The sequence below is a fragment of the Trachemys scripta genome, chromosome 2 (assembly GCF_013100865.1).
Source record: "Trachemys scripta elegans isolate TJP31775 chromosome 2, CAS_Tse_1.0, whole genome shotgun sequence".
Classification (NCBI taxonomy): domain Eukaryota; kingdom Metazoa; phylum Chordata; order Testudines; family Emydidae; genus Trachemys; species Trachemys scripta.
In genome coordinates, this window is record NC_048299.1 from 263,340,821 (window position 1) to 263,361,098 (window position 20,278).

A 20,278-nucleotide genomic window follows, 5' to 3' on the forward strand; every position below is an offset into this window, starting at 1 on the left:
TTTCACCACCCTCCTAGTGAAATAGTTTTTCCTGATATCCAACCTGGACCTCCCCCACTGCAACTTGAGACTATTGCTCCTTGTTCTGTCATCTGCCACCACTGAGAACAGCCGAGCTCCATCCTCTTTGGAACCCCCCTTCAGGTAGTTGAAGGCTGCTATCAAATCCCCCCTCATTCTTCTCTTCTGGAGACTAAACAATCCCAGTTCCCTCAGCCTTTCAAGGAGATGCAAGTTCCTTACTGCTTAAGTCACTCTTGAAAATGGGACTTAAGTTCCTTTGAAAATTGTACTCTAAGGCTAGGGTTGCCAACCCTCCAGGAGTGTCCTGGAGTCTCCAGGAATTAAAGACGAGTCTTTCATTAAAGTTTGGCATGTGAGGAAACCTCCAGGAATATATCCAATGCAAATTGGCAACCCTATCTAAGGCCCAGATCCTCAAAGATATTTAGGTGCTCAACTGATTTCAGTGGGAGTTAGGTACTGGAATACCTTTGAGGATCTGGGCCTGAGACTTGCTCACAGGCACATGAACAAGCTGTAGGAGAGCTATGAATTGAATCCAGGCCTCCTGAGGTCTAGTCCAGCGCCATCCTTCCTTAAATTGTTGCAATCCCATTTTTATTTTTTATTTTTTTTTTAAACTGTATTTGTGATTCTTTATATAGACTGCCACGGGCAACTTGAGACCCTGTGACTAGGTTTCTGTTTGATAACCATACGAATACATTTTGCTACAGAAAACACTTGTTGCATATAAACTTACTCTGGATGGTCTTTTATTCAACAAAACATTCTCGTATAACCAGACTCAGTCCATTTGTGCGAGACAGAAAGAACTCTTTCAAGCCAGGCACTGGACACCAGGAACAAGTACATTTGACTACTTGTATAATTTTTTAGTAGTGTGTGCAGTGGAGGACATGACAAATTGTAATAAGAACATTCACCCTAGGGATATCAAGGCTTATTATTATGCATAGTTCTCATAACCTTCACTATTAAACTTTTTGTTCCTGATCTGAACTCTTACCGGAGGGAAGAATACAGATCCCATAAGATCTCCAAAGTTTCAAAATACATAACATGACATGTTCAATTAGCATGACAATTGTGAAGATTTCATGTAAACTCTCAGGAAGTGCCCATATGCTCCCATTTCTCACTCTCACAGCTATTGGCAGCCAGGACACGCATGGGTGTCAAGAAATAATATCTGATCTTCTGCTGATGTCATTGCCACCTTTAGAATTAAATTATGGGCCAGATCCTCAGATTCAATGGAGTCACAGGCAATTAGACCAACTGAGGGATTCGGCCCTATATAGAGAATGCTCTTCTCTCCCTCAGACCTAGAGTGTGACCAAGGGTGGTTTGATTTCTAGCTGAAATCTAAAGGCATCTGGATTGTCAAGTTTTATACCAGCTACATCCACTTTGAGAGAGATCACAACAATTTCCCAAACAAGCAAGAGGAAACAAATATAGTTCAAATAAGGAAGAGATTTTGAAAGATATTATAAATTTTTTATTTCATTTCAGTTACTATGCAATGCCCTTCATTTTGAAGGAAATGGTACAATCAGGAGTCTGTACTTCTTTCTCAGGAAAAGAAGTGATATTAGCACTAACAATTCAACATTTACTGACAAGAGACTGCTCATGGAGGGGGGAAAAAAATCACTTTGCGATTACACTTGTTATTGTAATGATTTCATGGAGTGTTGCAATGTTAAATAAAAACTTCAGGTATGTGCAGAGAGAACTTCTAATTCAACATTAATGGAAAAGAATTGTCTGGACCACTGATGTTTGAAGTTACTTGTAAATTAAAAAAAAAATAAAATCAGGGTAAGTCTGTGGTTTTAATAGCATAAAACTATTCAGCAGTGATGTGACCTCATCAAATTTTTCACTGCACTTCAGTTCATAAGACTGGTTGATTCAACAAAAGTACGTAAGTGATGCAGTAGATTCCTTTAAGAAAAAGAAACTGCATTTAGAAATTATGCAATTCCCTACAATTACTTAATTTTTCATAGCTGATCTTTCATATAAAATTAAAATTCTGCTTTCAAAAAATATTTGTTCCCACATGGCTGTAATAATTATGGTTGGTGCAGCTAATTGTCAAAAAGCACAGGTGGCAAAGCACCTGACAAACAAAGCTCACATGCACCAGGGACAAGTTTTTCCATAAAGACTAAAAAACTTCTACATTTAAAGTTTCATCTTACTGGGAGAAATTTATTCCAATCTGTTACCTATTTTAGTACTGAAACAAAACATTGAAATTAAATCTGAATACTATAAAAAAAGAAAAGACACGTGTTTCATTTATACAAAACTGTTGGGTATAGCTGGGAGTTCAGATCCGCTGTCTGGATTCTTTCACTCTGAAGAAAATATTTTTTTCAGGTAAGAAAATATAGTTTCTGAAATTGCTAATATATATATATATTTTTTTAAACCAAGCAGACCATCACTCTGCCTGACTGAACTTCTGAAGCGTTGCTGTAATCAATACTTTTCCCTCAAGAAGAATCAGGAATGGGTAACCTGAAATAGTTCTAAGTGTGTTTCTTTCCCTCCCTAATGGAAGGTAACTATTTAAATCATGTTTTTAGAACAACGTAATCAAGCATAGTTGGAGGTTTTATTAAGCCTTTTCCAAGAAAAAAAAAAAAGTTATTTGCATAAAAAACACTGACAGCCTGGAGAAATATAGACAGCTCATCTGCATTTCCTAACTGGAGTCACATTTACATTCGTGGGGCCTAGTCCAGCCAAGACTTAGAGTAGACTAAGTATACGCATAATGATCCTCTCAAGAGTAGTTCCCTCAGTGGCAATGGGACTACTCATGTGAGTAAATTCACATACATGATTAAGTGTTTATAGGATCAAAAGGCTTTAAAAAAAAGTCTGTTAACTTCAGTATTCAAAATGCAAAGAGAAGGTTCTAACAGGACCAGACGGAAGAGTTTGGAAGATATTCTGCAATGTTAACGTTCTAATTTACAACTGTAAGTTGCGGGGCCGGCTGCTGAACCTGTGCCCTCCACTGATTTCAGGGTGCAACTGAGGGCAGAATTGTCCATTCTGTGCAGTATGATCCTGATTCCCCAGCACCTTCTTTGGGCAAAATTCCCTCTTTAAAACGCCCCTCAATAGGACTTTTCCCCCTTGCTTCCCCCTCCCATCCCTAAACAGATCATTAGCCTCAGGTCTCCCCTCCCACTGCGGGTCAAAGTGTAGACAGCAGGCCCTGAGATTCAGCAAGGAATTTAAGCATTGATTGATTTCAAGGGAGCCTACTCATGAGCTCAGCGTTAGGTACATGCTTAAGACCCTTGCTAAATCAGGACCTTAATGCAGCTCAGTAGAAGGATCGGGCCTGCATTTTCTATATTTTAAATGTAACCTGCAAAAGAAAAATAGAAGTGGGATTCACTTTGTTCCCTTCTCTTTGTTGTATAACAAAGGCCTGAAAGGCTTGAACAAAAGTGTTTTCCTGTTTTTGGTTTTAAATATAAACACTAGAAAGTCCCGTCTAGTTTACCCTGGAAGACTCTGTGGCAAATGGAAAAAAAAAGTCACAGGAGACTGAAAGCTGAGTAACTACATTACTTCACCTGCTGTGAACTCCTGGCCTGCTTAAACCCGGTTTTCTTGCGCTAGTTAGCATCTATTTAATAACATTGCCTATTCAACAGTTGGGAGAAAAGATATCTAAGTTAAAGATTCAACAGACATCCCTTCAAAGGTGTGACTGATCTTAAAACACATGTGACCCAGCCCTTTCCAAAGCAATCCTCTAATACTACCCAGGAAAAGCAGACTTGACCTTGCTGATCTTAGTAAGGGAAAGCAGAAGCAGCAAAAGCTTTAACACAAAACTTTCAGTCGTTCTTCACATATTATGAAGCAGCAGGAGAGAGAGTATAAATCCCCTCTTAAAAATCCTTTGCAGGTCACATTTATGTATTCCAGTTACACCCATTCTCTAGCTGCAGGTTTTAATGCCAAGCAAATATTTATTCTAGGTGCAAAGAGAATACATGGTATGTTCTATATTTCACAGCATAAGCATCACTGAACTCAAGAAAGAAGGTGAAAAGTAGCAGTTAAGGAATACTCTAGTATATTTGACTATTAGGTAAGCTTCTCCACTCAGCTCTATCGCTACATCTCAAGCTTGATTCACAATATCTCTGTGTGTGGATTTGTACCAAACTGTGTGCTAGGGAGAGGTGTGCATTAATAACTACATGAGACAACAAAATAGTTTCAGGTAAATCTTAACAGGCTTTGCTCTCAGTTCTCAGCTTTTGTCTTGTTTTTATAAATAAAACAGACTAAATGTCTGAGAAGAAGGAAGAGAGGTTTGAGCGTTCGTTCTGATGTGTCAAACATAAGGGGAAAACATTTTCACAAACACACAGTTTAGTACCTTTTCGATACAAAATGTTTGACATCTACAGCACTTTCCATCCCGTAGGGCCTAGAAACTTCTTTAGATCACTAATGACCAAAATAAATCCATTCAGAGGACATCAGAATAATGTGCATAACAACTTACTTTCAAAATGTAAGAGTCTCATAATGGAATTATTTTTAAACTTTCAAAAATATTTGTAAGAAAATATTATTTTACATACATATATTACATAGCGAATAAACTTTGTTCTGTACAAAATTTCAGGACTAGGAATAATAGCTAAACATTTATTCATGGTCTAGGTGATCTTAAGTCTGTCTTATCCTATTCAGAATAGCAGATATACAGAGAAGCTCTCCTTCATTCTGTTTAGGAATACATCAGTTACAATCTTAAACAGTTAATGGTGGCTGAACAGAGAAATAGCCACATGTTAACCTTATCACAGTTCAGCTATGGATAGTTCTCATGCTTCTTGAGCAACATTGCGTGTTTGTTTAACGATCACAGTAACTGGAGTATGACCCAACTGCATATTGAGGAAAGATTTCATCAGTACAAAAGCCTGAGCTACAACATTCTAAAGGAGCTTTATGTTTTAACAAATTCTCCGTAGGAGCCAAGAATTCCACATCCTAAAATTCAAGCATAGAAAGTATTAAGGGAAAAGGTACAATGCGTTTTAAGTGTGTAACCACATAAGTTGATCCTCCCCCCAATAACGAACAAAATGTTTCTAAGGGGGTGGAGGGTGCAAAAACAAAAGAAACCCTTCTCTGCATTGTCCACTTAAGAGTCACAACAATGGAAGTCTATTTGGAGCTTAAGTTCCTTTCATGCACATGAAAGCTGCTTCATATAGTCTTAATTACTCCAAAGTTAGGTATCTGCTTATTTATGATTGACTGGTTTCTCACCCTAATCTTAAAAAAACAGAGACTAAAGTAGAATTATGCTGCAAGCAGTGAAGTAAACAACTGCAGGGAAAACAGAGTCATTTTAATACAGTGCTTAATTACACTGCGTGTTTACTCTAAAATATTGATTTCCACTATTTAAATGAACTCTCGCTCATCCTCAAGTTAGCTTCGTAGCTATTGTGTTTAAAAGGGCAGGGAAGTTTATATTAACAGTCCAGAGGAAAATATACACTGAACAGATTAAGAATCCATGATGATCTGGTATTACCTGGCATTGGAGACTAGGGAAAAAAGTGATCCAGTTCAAAAAGAGTTGCTACTTTGGTAGGTAATATTAGATACATGTAGCACCTTGCCCTCCTGCAAATGCATTCATCGATGGGAGTACAGTACTTGAGTAACCTTCATGAGATGGATCACACAAGGAGAATGACTGCTCCCTCTTTCCTTCTCTAGTGACATCGCTCAGCAATGTACCAGGAAAACACAACAAAAACAAAGCACAACCTTGAAGTTACTCTTCACTAAGGAATTATTTGTAGTGGGAGAACACCGAGAATTTCCCCAGCTTTGAATTTGCAATAACTTCCCAGTCAGGGAATATATTTCCTTCCCCTCTATACTGGTCTTCTCTCCCCCCACCCCCCCACACAATCACTTCCTGTTACAGCACTGTTTACCATTGTGCAAAGACATGGTACAACTTCTCCTGACCCCTACCACTAGGAATTTTACCAGTTAATCACTAGCCCACATATTCCAGGCAGTGGAATTCAAGACATGCTTTATTCCCTGTGATTAAGTGTTTAAGCAACCAAATCAAAGTGCTATTTGTACTATAGCCTTAAAACAAGACTGACGCAGTGCTGATACTGGCTAAAGGCTCCCACCTCTGGTGGGGCTTGGCCAAAATGCTAGACCATCCCTGCCAGGGTTAATTTATCCCTAGCTCACCCAAACACACTAAAAACACATGAAAAAGCTGCTTATAGGGCCCAATCCTGCACCACAGAAGTCAATGGGGACTTTGCAATTGACTTCAGTGGGAGGAGGATCAAGCCCCCTAATGAATGCTGATGCAGTTAAGCCGGTGATAGAGAGAGCCCCCAAAAGGTTTCAGTGCATTACAATGCATAGACAGCAATCCTGATCACAGCAAACCTCCACTTCGGGTCATTTCCCACCCCCATCAGGGCAACTTAGCCCACTGTACATAAAAGGAAGCCACACACAAACAGGCAGGCAGGGATTCCCCCAGCCAGTCTGCAAGGTACTTTAATTAGGATGACACCGTGCACGTCAAACCCTATTTCACAAAGTTAACCGTGATTTATCTGTTAAATCCTTTGAGGACTGGGGGTTGGGTGTGAAGCCACAAAGGTCTGGCACCAGCAGACTAAGGTAAATAGCTTGCTGTAATACTAACAGGAACCACAAGATAACTACATGGAGAGGAGACAAGGGAAGGGGGTTGGGGAAAATGAATTTCCCAGCTAGGCCGGTCAGTCATGCACTTGAGAGCTACAGGGCCTTATCCTACAAGGTGCTGGCTCCTTCTTAATGGTGCCGAATGCCCTCATCTCCCACTGAACTCAATAGAAACTGAAAGCACTCAGCACCATGTAAGATCCATACCTGCCGGCAGCCAAGGGACTGATGGTTTGGGGATGAAGGGAATACACGGGGGTGGTGGAATCTCCCGGAGTTTTATCCTCTACAAATAAGTCAGAGATTTACCAAGCACTGAAGGAGTTAAGTACTAAAGCGCAGACACTTAATCAGCTTTCCCCCTTCCTTTCACATGTGATTGGAATGAAGCTGCACTGAAGCAGCCCAAAGGGCTTATAACAGCTCAATTTCGCAGCCTTCAGTTTTAATCCCCATCACCCAGCCTAAGCAACATGATGGTGCTGATGCTGCTACTCAGCAGCAGTCTGGGCACCTGGATCTTCCTCCTCCTCTTCCTCCTCTGCAGCTTGCAGATGGCTGGAGAGCTCCTGGATCACAGCAGCCCTACCAATCTGGTCATTCCTCCTCTTCTCCATGATCAGATCCTCCAGGCTCTGGAATTCCAGTGTGTGGCTGCGTTTGTCCCCCAGCCGGATCTGCAACCGGTAGGGCTGCTTGCCTATGCGGAGCTCCCCGCCAATTTTAAACTCCCGTTTGCCATAGCGGCACCAGGCAGCAAAGCACTCCGAGTTCCTCCAGCTCAACTCCCGATCCTTACAGCCCACCTGCTCCAGGGCATTCCGCACCACTGTGGCCGGGCTCAGGGGCTTGTAACGGTACAAATAGTTGGCAATGCGACCTCTCCTGCCCTGGCTGGCATCGGTTAGGAAGCTGTTCACCACCTCCAGCCGATGCAGGTGCACTACCTGAAAATCCCCAACATACACTGCCCAGTGTGGGTACTGGGCCTGGCACACAAACTCCACCAGGTCGCCTGGTTTACATCTGTTCAGCAGGTTCTCTGGGGTGTAAGTGCTCAGCTGCCCCCCACCTCCTCCATCCCTCTCATCTGGTGCGGTATCATCCCCAGCGAAGGTCTTCTGGTAGATACACTCATCCCGATAATAAACCGAACACTCCACCTCCTGCAACCGAGGGTCATAGGGCTGCGGTGCGGGGTGCTCGCCTCCCATATCCTGAGCCACTGAGTCCTGCTGCTGCTGCTCCAGCTCGTCGTCGTCATTGGAAAAGATGTAGGACACCCCGATCCTGGGACCCTCGTCTCTGTCCATGCCTGTCGGGTCGGCCGTGGGAACTTCCTTGTAGTTTAAGTGGGTCAGTTTCTCCACCTGGTTCCCCATGCCCACTGCAACCATAAGCAACATGCAGCCATCAGCAACAGGCACAGCAGTAGGCGAGCGGGCAAGGATGAAGGAGACAGGGCCGTACCACCTCCCCCAAACTTTACTGCCCTGGCAGGGATCTTCTCAGTGCAGTGGCAGAACTGGTAAGGTCTTTCCCCCGCTCTGGTGACGCCTGTGTCTCCCTGGCCATCGCTCTGAGAGCAAAAGGGGGACACACACGCTGCTCCCTCGGGAGCGAGGAGGCTGGGTGTAAGCGCAGATCCCTGTGCTTCGTGCACTGGGGGGGCGGGTTGCAAAGGCGGCAGAGCCCGGCGGCCCCCGGGAACTCGCTGCAGTTCCGTTTGCTAAGCGTAGAGGGGGCACGAGGCGAAGGGGATCAGGGCCACCGGCCGATCGGATTCGTGCCGTCCCTCGGCAGAGACAAAGGCAGGGGACAGCGCGGCGGCACCCCCCGGGGCCGGGTTAGTGGCAAAGGAGGCGCGAGCCGCACTTTGCGGGAAGCCCCAGGCTGCTGCGGCAGGGAGCGGGGCTAGCAGGGGCACGCACGGGAGGGGGAGCAGGGCCACCTGTTAGCGGGAGCGGCACGAGCAAGGGAGGGTGCGACTCGCATTTCCACCTGTTGGCCGGGCGGGAGGGGGCCAGGCCGGGGCGGGGAGGTGCAATCCCACCTGTTGGAGGCTGCCGGGAGCTGCTCCGCCAGGACCCGGGGGGGGGGGGGAAGCGGGGGCAATGCTTGGCTTTGCAGCCCCAACCCGGCGCAGACCCCGCGTTGCCACCGGCCACCATTCACCCTCCTCCGCCAGCCGCAGCCCGGCCAGGTGCGCCTGCCCGCACCTGATCCCCCCCTCCCGCCGGCTCCTCCTCCTCTTCCACCTGGGCGCCCGGAAACTTACCGCGCGGAGAAGGGCTCGGCTGCTCCCCGGGCGCGGGGCTAGGGCCAGCTGGCTGGGACGGCAGCCGCCTCGCTCCTAGCGCTGGGCGAGGCGTGGCGCCGGCTCATGTCTCCTTCCCCCCCTTCCCACTCTCACCTGGCCGCCGCCCCCAGCGCCCAGGCCAGCCGCAGGCTGCGTGTCCCTCCAGCCGGGCTGAGCAACAAGCGCCGGAGCGATGGGGGGAGGAATTCTAGATCCGGCTGTGGACTCCCCGGCGAGAGCTCAGCCCCCAGCATTTAAAGAGACCGCTCGCCTTTTCCCTTTGCCCTCCCGCTCCCGTGCACACCCCGCTGTGCCCGGGCCCTGGGATCTGGGCTCCCCCGGCCGCCGACTCGTGACCCGCAGCGGCTGGCCGCGGTGCAGGGGCTGGATCGGGTGGCTGGGACTCGCTGGGGCTGCTGGTGGGGTTTGGAACAAGCTGTGTCTTTAAGGGCGAGGCGCCACCGAACAACCTGCCCGCGTGGGGGAAACTCACTGGGATCTGGAGTTTGCCTGGGACGACCAAACTCGCAGCAGCCGGACATTGATTTACCCTCCTTCCCTATCCTCCTGGTTCACAGGAAATCCCAGTGCGGCTGGCAGGATCCCTGGCACCTTAATAAGAAAAAGCTCCTGCCGCTCCAGCCCCTCTAGCTGATCTGTTACTTTCCAGATTAATATTGATCACCCTTTTACCAGTGGGCTTAGCTGTAATGGTGATAAATACCTCTGGTTGCAATGGGCTATAGATTGCTGTTTGGAAGGGAGCCCTGCCTGTTTCGTGGCTCCTGTATGTATTCTCAGGAATGTCTCTACGGAGTGTGAGATGCTTCGGTGTCAGACCACACATGCACTGTTTCTGTTTTGACACAGCCCAAAATAATAACAACAGTTGTAAAAGAAACAAAATAGAAAACCTCTGCTCTCCTGGGCTGACCTGATTTGTTAGAGTCCACCGCTAACCGTGCATATTTCTTATTATTATATTTACTTTCAAAAGACAGGACTCCTTTGTCTATTTCAGGGCAGGGGATTATTGGTCTTTCCTTCTAGACAGAAATGATCAGTGCTGGTGGGAATATTCCTTTTAGTTCCTTGTTGAAGGAAGTAATACAAGATTCTGCTTTCTTATTAGGTGGGGGGTTTATTTTTAAGACTTGCTGGTAAATGCTGGTAAACCTAATACAGAACTTTTAGAGGAAATATTTGGGAACTGAGAATAGAGCTTTATTGTCTTGTCATTTTCAAACCCAGATATTCAGCTCAGGTTTTGAGCATAAGCTGAACCAAAATGGCCCTGCATTACTACAGTGATGGGCACTGTATAAGAACCTGAATAGAATAGTATCAGGGGGTAGCCATGTTAGTCTGTATCCACAAAAACAACAACGAGTCCGGTGGCACCTTAAAGACTAACAGATTTATTCGGGCATAAGCTTTTGTGAATAAAAAAACCCACTTCTTTAGATGCATCTGAAGAAGTGAGGTTTTTTACCTACAAAAGCTTATGCCCAAATAAATCTGTTAGTCTTTAAGGTGCTAAATCCAGGAAGGAGGGAGATGACCAAGGATAAGCTCTCTGGGTCAGGGACCAGGGGTTTGTTCTGTTTGTACAACCCCTAGCACAATGTTCCCAGGTCTATGAGTGAGGCCTCTAGGCATTATGGTAATACAAATACTACAATGAAAAAGCAGGATCCTAGTAAAAGGGCTGTGACCCAAAGAGATAAAACACTTTCTTCCATTCTGATCATGAAACTATTAGCTGGCATCCAGCCAGTTGTAACTTGCTTAACTAGCACTTACGTAGAAATTCATTTTTGGTCCTGAGGGATTGGCAGTACCATTTTAAGGGCCATATGTCCACTTGGATCAGGGTTTATCATCTGAATCAGCTTCAGTTCATGTGTGGTTGTACTTGTGCAGATGTACAAAACTCATTGCTGTTCACCTCGTACCTTTATCCAGCTCTGCGCTCATCTCCTCCTACCTGGCTCAGCAACTCACACCAACACTTGTTAGTTTTCTTCAGCCTTCAGCACCTTGTCAGCTGTTTTTTTCTTCCCTTTGATCCCTTTGCTGCAAGGTTGTTTCCTTTCTGAGCATGCACCCAGAATCCATAGTCTTGCTGCATCTGATATTTTATAGAAGAAGGGCAGAGAATCCTAGATGGATTGTAAAAAAATATTAATATGGGAGCATCATTATTGTAGTAAAGGCATCCCCTGTGGGTTACAGATCCAGGCGACAGGAAAAAAGTGGATTGATAGTGGAGCATGATTAGTGTTATTGACACCAGGTGTGCATGATGCTTCAGAAACATAGAAGATAAGGGCCAGATCCTCAAAGACATTTAGGTGCCTAACTCTCATTGATTTCAATGATCGTTAGGCTCCTAAAAACCTTTGAGGATCTGAGCCAAGGTGCTATCTCCCTCAAGAAACTTACAATCTGATTCAGAGAGCTAACCTAGCTAGTGAAGACATCAGACCACGAAGGAAGCTGAGAGTGTTGCACTGGGGAGATAATTTGGTGTGAGTGTGAGTACACTTGGCTGCAGTAAATTTCTGACATCTCATTAGAGGACGGGAGGCCTCAAGAAGAGTCGTAAGTTGGGTGGAAAGGAAAGGGGGTTCAGAACATGTTTGGAATAAAGTTATGGGTTATTGAGTTAGGGTGACAGGGAGAAGATCCAAACTACAAAAGGAACTGGAAAGACTGCTTAGACACATGTCAGTCACTGGATACATTTCCTTGTGGTGATGTACACATATGAGAGGCTTTACACCTTCGAACATAACAAGATATTCTTTTCTGAACATCTGGAGTCTATTAAATACACATTCTCATAAAAACAAGTCTGAGGTTTATACGTACTAATTCCTATTTTCTCCTTTATTACAACGTATCCCTGTCTGTACATTTTAATAGTATATTCATCCCTTTATGTATTTCCATTTTACAGGTTTTTTTACCTTATTTCATTCTTAATGAAATAATTGATTTCTCTTTGAATGGCTGCAGGACACAATTCTGGCAAAAATAATTTATCTATGGATTTACAAGACATTAATGTAGCCAGAAATAAACACTGAAAATCTGTTTTAAAGAAACCCAGCAGAAATTGAAAACCAGAATCCCCAATTATTACAAATAATTAAGACTTTGTCATAGATCTCAAAGCACTTTACAAAGAAGGTTAAGTTTTCCTATCTCCATTTTATAGGTTGAGATCCTGAGGCCCAAAGAGGTTAATTGACTTGCCCAAGGTCACACACCAAATCTGGGCCACAACTGGAAACAAAACCTAGTTTTTCTGCCTACCAGCCCTGTGCTTTGTCCACTGCTTTGCTGGTGAGCATGAACAGTTTGCCATCTCCAACCTTACAAACACATTTCCTGCATTTCTTTGAAATTAGAGATTAAAAATGTAGATCTTGGTTTGGATCCAGATTTAAAGTTCCTCCCGAAGTTCAGGTCTATTTGGATTTGGGGATCTGGTCCCACATTAATATTTATTAATTATGATTATTTTAAGGAGATGCATTTTAAGGCGAGATATCACTTCCATTCATATCCCTTCAGTTCTTTTCTTGAAGGCCAGAATGTCAGGCCACGACTAGACATTGGCCATCATAGCTGTGTGAATTGGGTGTGAAGAAGTGTGACATGTGACTGACATAGCTTTGCTACCTAAAGCCCGGGTGCAAACAATTTTACCAGCAAAAGTGCAGTTTTGCTGGTATAATCTGTGTCCACACGAGGCGCACTTTGCTGGTATAGTATACTGGTATATCCAGACCAGCAAAATGCTCCTAGTGTAGACATGGCCCCAGAGCAGCAAGAGGGTCCATAAATCTGTTGGTTTTTGCAGGTGTCCCTCTGGCCAATGACTATCACTGCATGAAGTTATTTAGCAGGTTTTATTTCTCTTTTCCAGTAGCGCTCTTTGAGGACTGACATTAATTATGCTCCAGTAGGCACATGAACATCCTGACTGTACCTCCTCCATTTATCAGGCGTGCTTCCAAACCACCACCATCACAGAATTAGAGGCAGCAGGCTTTTGGACGTAAGAGCCCAATCCAATGCCTGCTGAAGTCAACGGGAGCCCTTCCTTTGACTTCAGTGGGAGTTAGATTGGGCTCTTAAAGTGGTCGACACATGAGCAGAGAGAGATGGTGCTGCATTGTTCTTCCATGATTCCAAAGAGTAAGGCCAGATCCTCAAAGGTATTTAGGCTCTGAACTCCCATTGGATGTTAGGCGTGTTATATACTTTTGAGGATCTGGCCCAGTTCTCGCCAATGGCACAGCATGGGAGTAGGGCTTTGGGGGAAGAAGCAGTGTGGGGGTGAGGCCTTGGGGGAAGGGGTGGTGCAAGGGCGTGGGGAAAAGGGACAGTGCGGGGGGGAGGCATGGTTCAGGTGCCCGTGGCTCCCTCTCTCCCCTTTCAGAAAGCTTCCATTGCTCCTGACCCCAGGTGCTGACAATCCATGGTGAGTGTGGAAACCAGTAGGCTATAGGGTGTGAGAGCAGTGGGGGGCACCACCAGGATCTGATTGGGTAGGCAGCCTCTGGAAATGCCTACTGGCTCAGGCCCCACAGGCGAGATAGGTGAGGGAACACCTGGTTTGAGCTGCCCGCCATGAGTTAGGCACCAACCAGCTCAGCAGTGTCAGGGCTTAGGCAGCATTATGCATGACCACTGGCAGAATTTTAGGTGTCTAGGGGACTTAATTGGTGGAAATTTAACAGGCTTTTAGGGATAGGTAGCAGCTGACTAGGGTTTTGAGGAGCTACATTTCGGACCTAGGTGACTAGTGTGGCAGTTAGATGCCTAAATCCCTTTGTTGGTCTAGCCATAGGCACTTATCTGAGTATTTTGGTGCCTAAATACCTTTAAAAATCTGGCCCCTTGTGCTTCACCCAGCACAGCATAAGCCACTATGCTGTTGCAGGGACGATCTGAAAGGGAAAGGCGATACAGATCATAGAAGTCAAAAACAGTCCAAATGGAGCCTCTAATTGCCATGTCTATCACATCAGCAAACATCAATTTTTCTGAAAGTCCTGCTGGAAGCGTAAGGCTCTGCTAACTACTTTTGACGTTATAATTTGTGACTATATGGGATCTGGGTGGGCAAAATAAATTGCTGAGATTGCCGAAGCCACAAAGTTTTTGACTGAAGCATCCAAGTTGTATCTCAGCTGCTTCACTGGATATATATCTATATCTATATATATATATATATATTAATTGGAGCATTGCCACAAATGAAAATGAAGCAATTCAAATACAGGGTGTAGCAGAGGTCTGGGCACTTAGGAATGTGGGCTCCCTCCATAGTGTATAATCCCACCTGAATCACCTCATTGTGTAGTCAAGGTGAGATAGCTGTGCTCTCTAGCAGCTGCAGGGGATTCAATACAGACCCAGCAATCAAAGCACCGCTGCACCCAGACTGGGGCCAAAGAGAAAATATTCAGCAAAGGAAATGAGTCGTCTTGTCTCTCATTTCCTTCTTGCTAATTAAACATGAAATATTAAAGCAATTAAATATTAACTAAACTTTAGCTTATTAATGAATCCTTACAACATGCCTGGCAGGTAAATCAGCCAGTGTCATTATCCTCATTTTAAATATGGGGAAACTAAGGTACACAGTGGTGAAGTGACTTGCCCGGCGATCGAAAGGGTTTCAGTGGCAGAGACAGGAATAGAACATAGTTCCTGTACTCGTCTTGTACTCTTAGCTCTGGAAAATACGTCTCCATTTTCAGACTAGGATCTTAAAGTGCTTTTCAAGCTGGGGGCTTGAATTCATTTCCTTTCTCTGTCACAGACTTCCTGGGCAAGTCACTTAGGCCCAGATCCTCAAAGGTATATAGGCACCTAACTCTCAAGGGCCTTAGTCTCTCAGAGACTCTAGATCCACAAAGGTACCTAGGTGCCTTACTGCCTATTTAGGTGCCTAAGTCCAATATTTAGGCACCACTGACATGCTCAAAAGCAGTTCCCAGCCCTGTAGGCGCTTAGTCCCCAAGGCACCTGACTTTCTGCCGGTGGTCATGCACAAAGCTGCCTCAGCCCTCATGCCACCCCACAGGTGATGAGCTGCGTGGAGCCCCCACTCACGCTGCAGCAGAATTATCAAATGAAGCGTTCCCCGCCTATCTCCCCAGCAGGGCCAGACCCAATACACACACTGGATCGGACCTTGCACAAAAGGCAGCTGGGACAAGCAGGTTGGGAATTTGTTTTTCAGGCTGAGGTGTGTGTGTCCCCAGAATAGGCCAGTGGTTGGGACACTCATCTAGGAGACCCTGCTTCAGAGCCTGCTGTCACCTCCCAGCCCCAACTACTAGGCTATTAGTGGGCTCTGATTAGTCCTTCCTGTTGAAGCTGTTCCAGTTTGTACCAATAACTAAATACTTAGTGGAGCAGGGACTTGAGCCTGAGTCTCTCAAATGCCAAGGGCTATAGCATGAAATCTCTCACTTTCGCTCTCAGGCCCAATGACTGTTTAATTATTTAATACAAAGTGGAACAGTTTAAACAGGAGTAACTGAGACAGCTGTAGCCAGGTAGTTAGGGCACTGTCCTGGGAGGTGGGAGATCTGTGTTCAAGTCCCTGTCCCAGAACCACTGGCTATAATGGAATTGAATGGGATTGGGGGGAGGTTGTCTCTTCTTCTCCAGGGTCAACTGGCTTAGGTGCCCAACTCCAGTCCGGTGCCGAAGGCTCAGATCAATGAGAAAGAGAGCTGGGCCCTAAACCTCATCCCTTTCCTCTGCATTTCCCCCCTGTCTAGGTTAGGCAGCTGCCCACTCTGCTTGGCTTCTGAAGATCCCTTTCTTAGGTGCTTATCTCAGCCCATGCATTGTATAGGGAGCCAGAGCATCTAACTCGGGGCTGAAGATTCCACTAGGCAACAGTGGCCGTTGTGGTTAGGTGGTGCAATGCAGAGCCTAAGTCCCTTTGAGGATCTAGCCCTCTGTGTCCCAGATTCCCATCTGTCAGATGAGAAGAAGAGCACTTCCCTTACCTCAGAGGGGTGTTGTGAGGAAAAATAAACACATTTAAGATGGCGATGTGCTCAGATATCATGGTAATGGGGCCCATAAATGTTCCATAGATAGGTAGAAGAACTCCTAGGTGCAGCCTGTTCCAGAGATGGGAGCCTCAGAATTTGGATCAGCCCACTAGCTTCCACTGTATTCAGGGAGGTCTTTGAATCTTTATTCAGGCCCATCTCCAGTAGTATGTGGTCCTGGCCACCAGTGCCAACATATAGGACAAATGCAACCCATTCATGCATACTCCTGTGGGGCTGGAACCATCACTGAGTCTGCAGCTCGCTAGCAGTGGTGCCGTACGCTCCGACACCGCAGGTGACTAACTAGGACAAGCCACCCCATGTCGCTTGGGAGGATTCACTCATCACTGCAACTAACTAATGACAATTTTCTACCTCAGTTAAGCTCAAGTCTGGAGACAATCAGCTCGCTTTCTGATACAAGGCGCCGTGCGCTATGGCTGCTGTGTTAAACAATTACTATCCCTTTCAAGAGGGCACGTGATGGGGAAACAGCACGAGACTCAAGCGAGCAACTGTATTATCCATTTCTCACGGTAAACTCTTACAGCACGCACTTCAGGGAGCAGTGGCGGGTGCAGATGGATATTCCTCCAGCCGTGGGAACTTGTTAGATGAAAATCATATCCCTGGTAGACTCTACTGTAGAGGAAACTGCTGGCCTGCCTGATGGCTCTGCAGGATTGGATTTACAAAGTACTCTGCGGATAATGATGTGTATGCTCATAATAATGATTTTAATACCTGTTAGAACTGACAACTGTACACGTTCTCCTTCCCGAAGACAGATGTTCTTTTGCCTGGTGATGTGAATTGATTCCAAGTGGAGGAAGGGGGCAGGAGAGTGAGGGAGACGCTATCATTCATTTCTCTCTCTCTCTCTCTCTTTTTTTTCTTTTACTTTTGAGCGCTGTCTGCCAGACAGGAGTCTGACACTAGCACATCAGCAGCTGCAGGGAAGCCCTCTAGCCATTGCAGTTCATCCTTCTCCACAGGCTGTCACTGCGTAGAGATGCAGGGCAGTGCGTGGCACTCCTCTCAGCTGAAAGAATTCTAATGCATCTTCCCCCCAGTTTACAGTACAGTGGAAGGGAAAGGGCTGCCCCGCCCTGCAGACTGGGCTTGATGTTCATACTTGCAGGCAGTGTTTAATTTCAAACAGTTCCCGTACACAGGCAAGTTGCTGTCTCCCCACCAGATCCTGTTTCTTTGCAGTGTGCTGTTATTTCACCATGATTTAAGTGCTGTGCTGAGGTTCCACATGGGGGAGATAAGAGAATGTGCAAGGCTGTGGGTGAAGATAAATATTCTTTATGGGAAAAATGGAGCACTCTTTATTTTTGGAAGGCGGCAAGCCCACATCGCAAAGGGAACACAAAGTGCTTACCACAGTAAGTCCTTGTAACAATCAGCTCTTATCTCGCCTGCATCGAATTCCTGCAAAACAATTCCAATGGAAAGCCAGGTTACAGTGCTTTTTTTTTTTTTTTAATTTTAAAAGGGACAGTAAGAAGAAACCCATCAAAGCAGGAAGTAGAATATCATTTTATCAGCATATGTCCTCCAGACGAGGGTTATGAACCCAATCCAACTCCTTTCACAGGCAATGGAAAGTCTCCCGTTGACTTTAATGAAAGATCAAGTTCTATATCTTGCACTTGGAAGGATGCATTAATCCAATGATCTAACTCTAATAGGTATCCTCCCTTTCTAACACCTATGATCTCCTGATCCTGCAAGAATCTGATCAAGGTTAGGCCAAATATTATTTTGCTAGGGGTGCGGGTAATTATTTACTGCCTGACTGTCAGTATGAAGGTTTAACAATAAAATCCAAGAGAAACTAGCTGTCGAGAAAAAAATGTCATGGACTATAATCTGGTTGCAACAGTGTAAATGAGATGAGAAGTCAACCTCATGCATTCAAAGTAAATCTGTCCATCCACCTGTCATGGATAACACTTTGGATTATTAATGCAACTAATCTACTTTAATGGAATGCAGGTTGGTGTGTACTTTTTTGCACTTCATTGTTAGCTTGCCCAGGGTCACTGGATAGGTTCATGGCCTGTTTAGAGTCAGTTTCGCTTTTGCTTTTAACATGGTAGAGAAATCTTGTCTTTTTTAGGGTTACTAACACAGATTTAGCAAAGCCAGGAAAATAGTTTTATGCCTAATAGACATACTGGATCTACTGATTAATAATGCTTAACAGACCCCGAGGCTTTTACTTCATCCTGAGTCTGAGTCAATAAGAGCTGAGTAAAATCTAAGGCCTTTTTCACATTAAAACCTGCAGGAGAGGTAAGAACATAGTTGCATCATTTCTTACTCACCAGGTCTTCAAGAGTAAACTGGTTGTCCGGCAGGGAAGCCGCTCAACCCTGTGAATGCATGGGAAAAGGACCTGTAGAGGGAGGGGTTATCTGAATGGACATCAAATCGCAATGCGAAGACACTCTGCTCTCATCCCCTGGTGGAGTGCAGATTCCAGAACATAACTGGCATATAGGACCTTGCATGTGCACTGCACATGAATTAATGTTGTCCTTTGGGTATTGTTTAATAACTATGTATACACGTCCTGGTGATAGGTGTGTATGATAAGTCTATACACACAACAGGTGTGTATTATAAATCCAAAATAAATACATACCTTAGGGACCAAATTCTCCATCCCTTTCTTGTTGATCTTATTATGAATACTCCCAGAGTAAGGTGTGTGTTAGTGTAAGTTTCAGCTCATAGAACCTGGCCTTTAGTAAATAAAGTCCTTTTCGTAAGCCATTGCAGTTGGTACTAGCAGGAGGGGCAAAAAGAGAGTCTTTACTAGGTGATGACATATTTTCTATTTGAATGAAGCCGCATTGTGCAGGACATGTCTGGGCTCATCCACCTGTGCTGGAGCAAAGCCCTCATTCTTTTCCCAAAAGACGCTTTGAAAAAACGTATTGCTTCGGTTTTAACTTTTCCAAAATGTGGTGGGTTTTTGTTTTTTGTTTTATTTTTTTTGCTCAAAGCTCCTGGTCTAAAATGCCAAATCCTGTTGTTGCTAAGATTAAGGTTTTTTTGCTCCTTTGATTTGGTTTACTAGCAAAGACCAGCGTCTGGATTATTGCTTTCTTTTGCCAAATGGAACAAAGGTGCTTTTAGAACATTGTGTTTAAAGTGGGATCAGAAATTGCATGTGATTTTTAACAACGTGGTGATTTGGGGTTTGTTTGTTTTTTTTACTGCCCATGGCCCAACCCTCCACCCTTCCCCCCCATGCAAACTTTTAAATTTGTAACTAAAGTGAAAACTAAAAATTAACTGAAGATCCTCTGCAACCTGTTCTAAACACAAATGGTCAAAACAGCTACAATGTGGAGATCAATTTAAAATGTGATTTATTTCATTTATCTTTTAATTAATAAAATATCCAGATATGCACACTGATCAGATTTATGGGTTTACATCCCATTTTACGTGTTTTTATGCATGTACTAAACTGTTTCATTTCTTGTTTGGTTTTATTTTCCCCCACAAGGCTAATGCCATATACAAAAACAAAATCAAACTAATTAACTCAATGCTGGCAAGATTATAAAAACCAGGCAGAAAACAGAAGATTTTTGCTGTCACAAGACAGCGACCTCAGCCTTACCCTGGAAAGGCCATGCAGTCTCTAAGGCAGGAGAATGAATTTCATAACCATGCTGTGTTCGTTCTGGACGTATAATGAAATACAGATCACAGATTGTGTCTAATTGTACATGGTGGTTTTATGATATCCATGGCTACTGAGCCAAGATATTGATGTCACATATGAGTATATCAGCTATTGTTAAACCCCTTTCCTGTACTGTATGCTCTGTTTCCTTCTTCTCCTCTCCCACCTCCAAATTGTTACGTCTTGGATCATTACCTAAAGTTCATTTCAGTTAACTGCCACCCAACACTATTAAACCTCACCGTTAGTGTGCATGACATATTAGCACCATATTGTCCCTGCTCGTAGAAAAACTGATCCCATTGAACGCAATAAGAATATTCCTATTGACTCCAGTGGGAGTGAGATCAGGAGCAGTTTCCTTTGTATTGTTCTGTCCGT

General features: G+C 44.6%; 1 protein-coding gene and 1 long non-coding RNA gene across 3 annotated transcripts in view; one reads left to right on the forward strand and one right to left on the reverse strand.

Moving 5' to 3' along the window:
* Window positions 1-1,513: 1,513 nt before the first annotated feature.
* Window positions 1,514-9,430, reverse strand: LRATD2 (LRAT domain containing 2). 2 transcript variants are annotated; one of them, XM_034763615.1, is made up of 2 exons: window positions 9,203-9,430; window positions 1,514-8,176 (listed from the first exon to the last, which is right to left on the reverse strand). In XM_034763615.1, exon 2 carries the CDS (start codon window positions 8,169-8,171, stop codon window positions 7,281-7,283), a length of 891 nt encoding a protein of 296 aa, XP_034619506.1. In that variant the 5' UTR covers window positions 8,172-8,176; window positions 9,203-9,430; the 3' UTR covers window positions 1,514-7,280. The 2 variants fall into 2 exon arrangements, with proteins under 2 accessions (XP_034619506.1, XP_034619505.1); XM_034763614.1 differs by having other exon boundaries at window positions 9,068-9,428.
* LOC117873813 overlaps window positions 8,543-20,278 on the forward strand; it is a 30,858-nt gene continuing 19,122 nt past the window's right edge. Inside the window, exon 1 of the long non-coding RNA XR_004644815.1 lies at window positions 8,543-8,635. This is a non-coding gene — a long non-coding RNA (uncharacterized LOC117873813). The remainder of the gene's footprint in view (window positions 8,636-20,278) is intronic.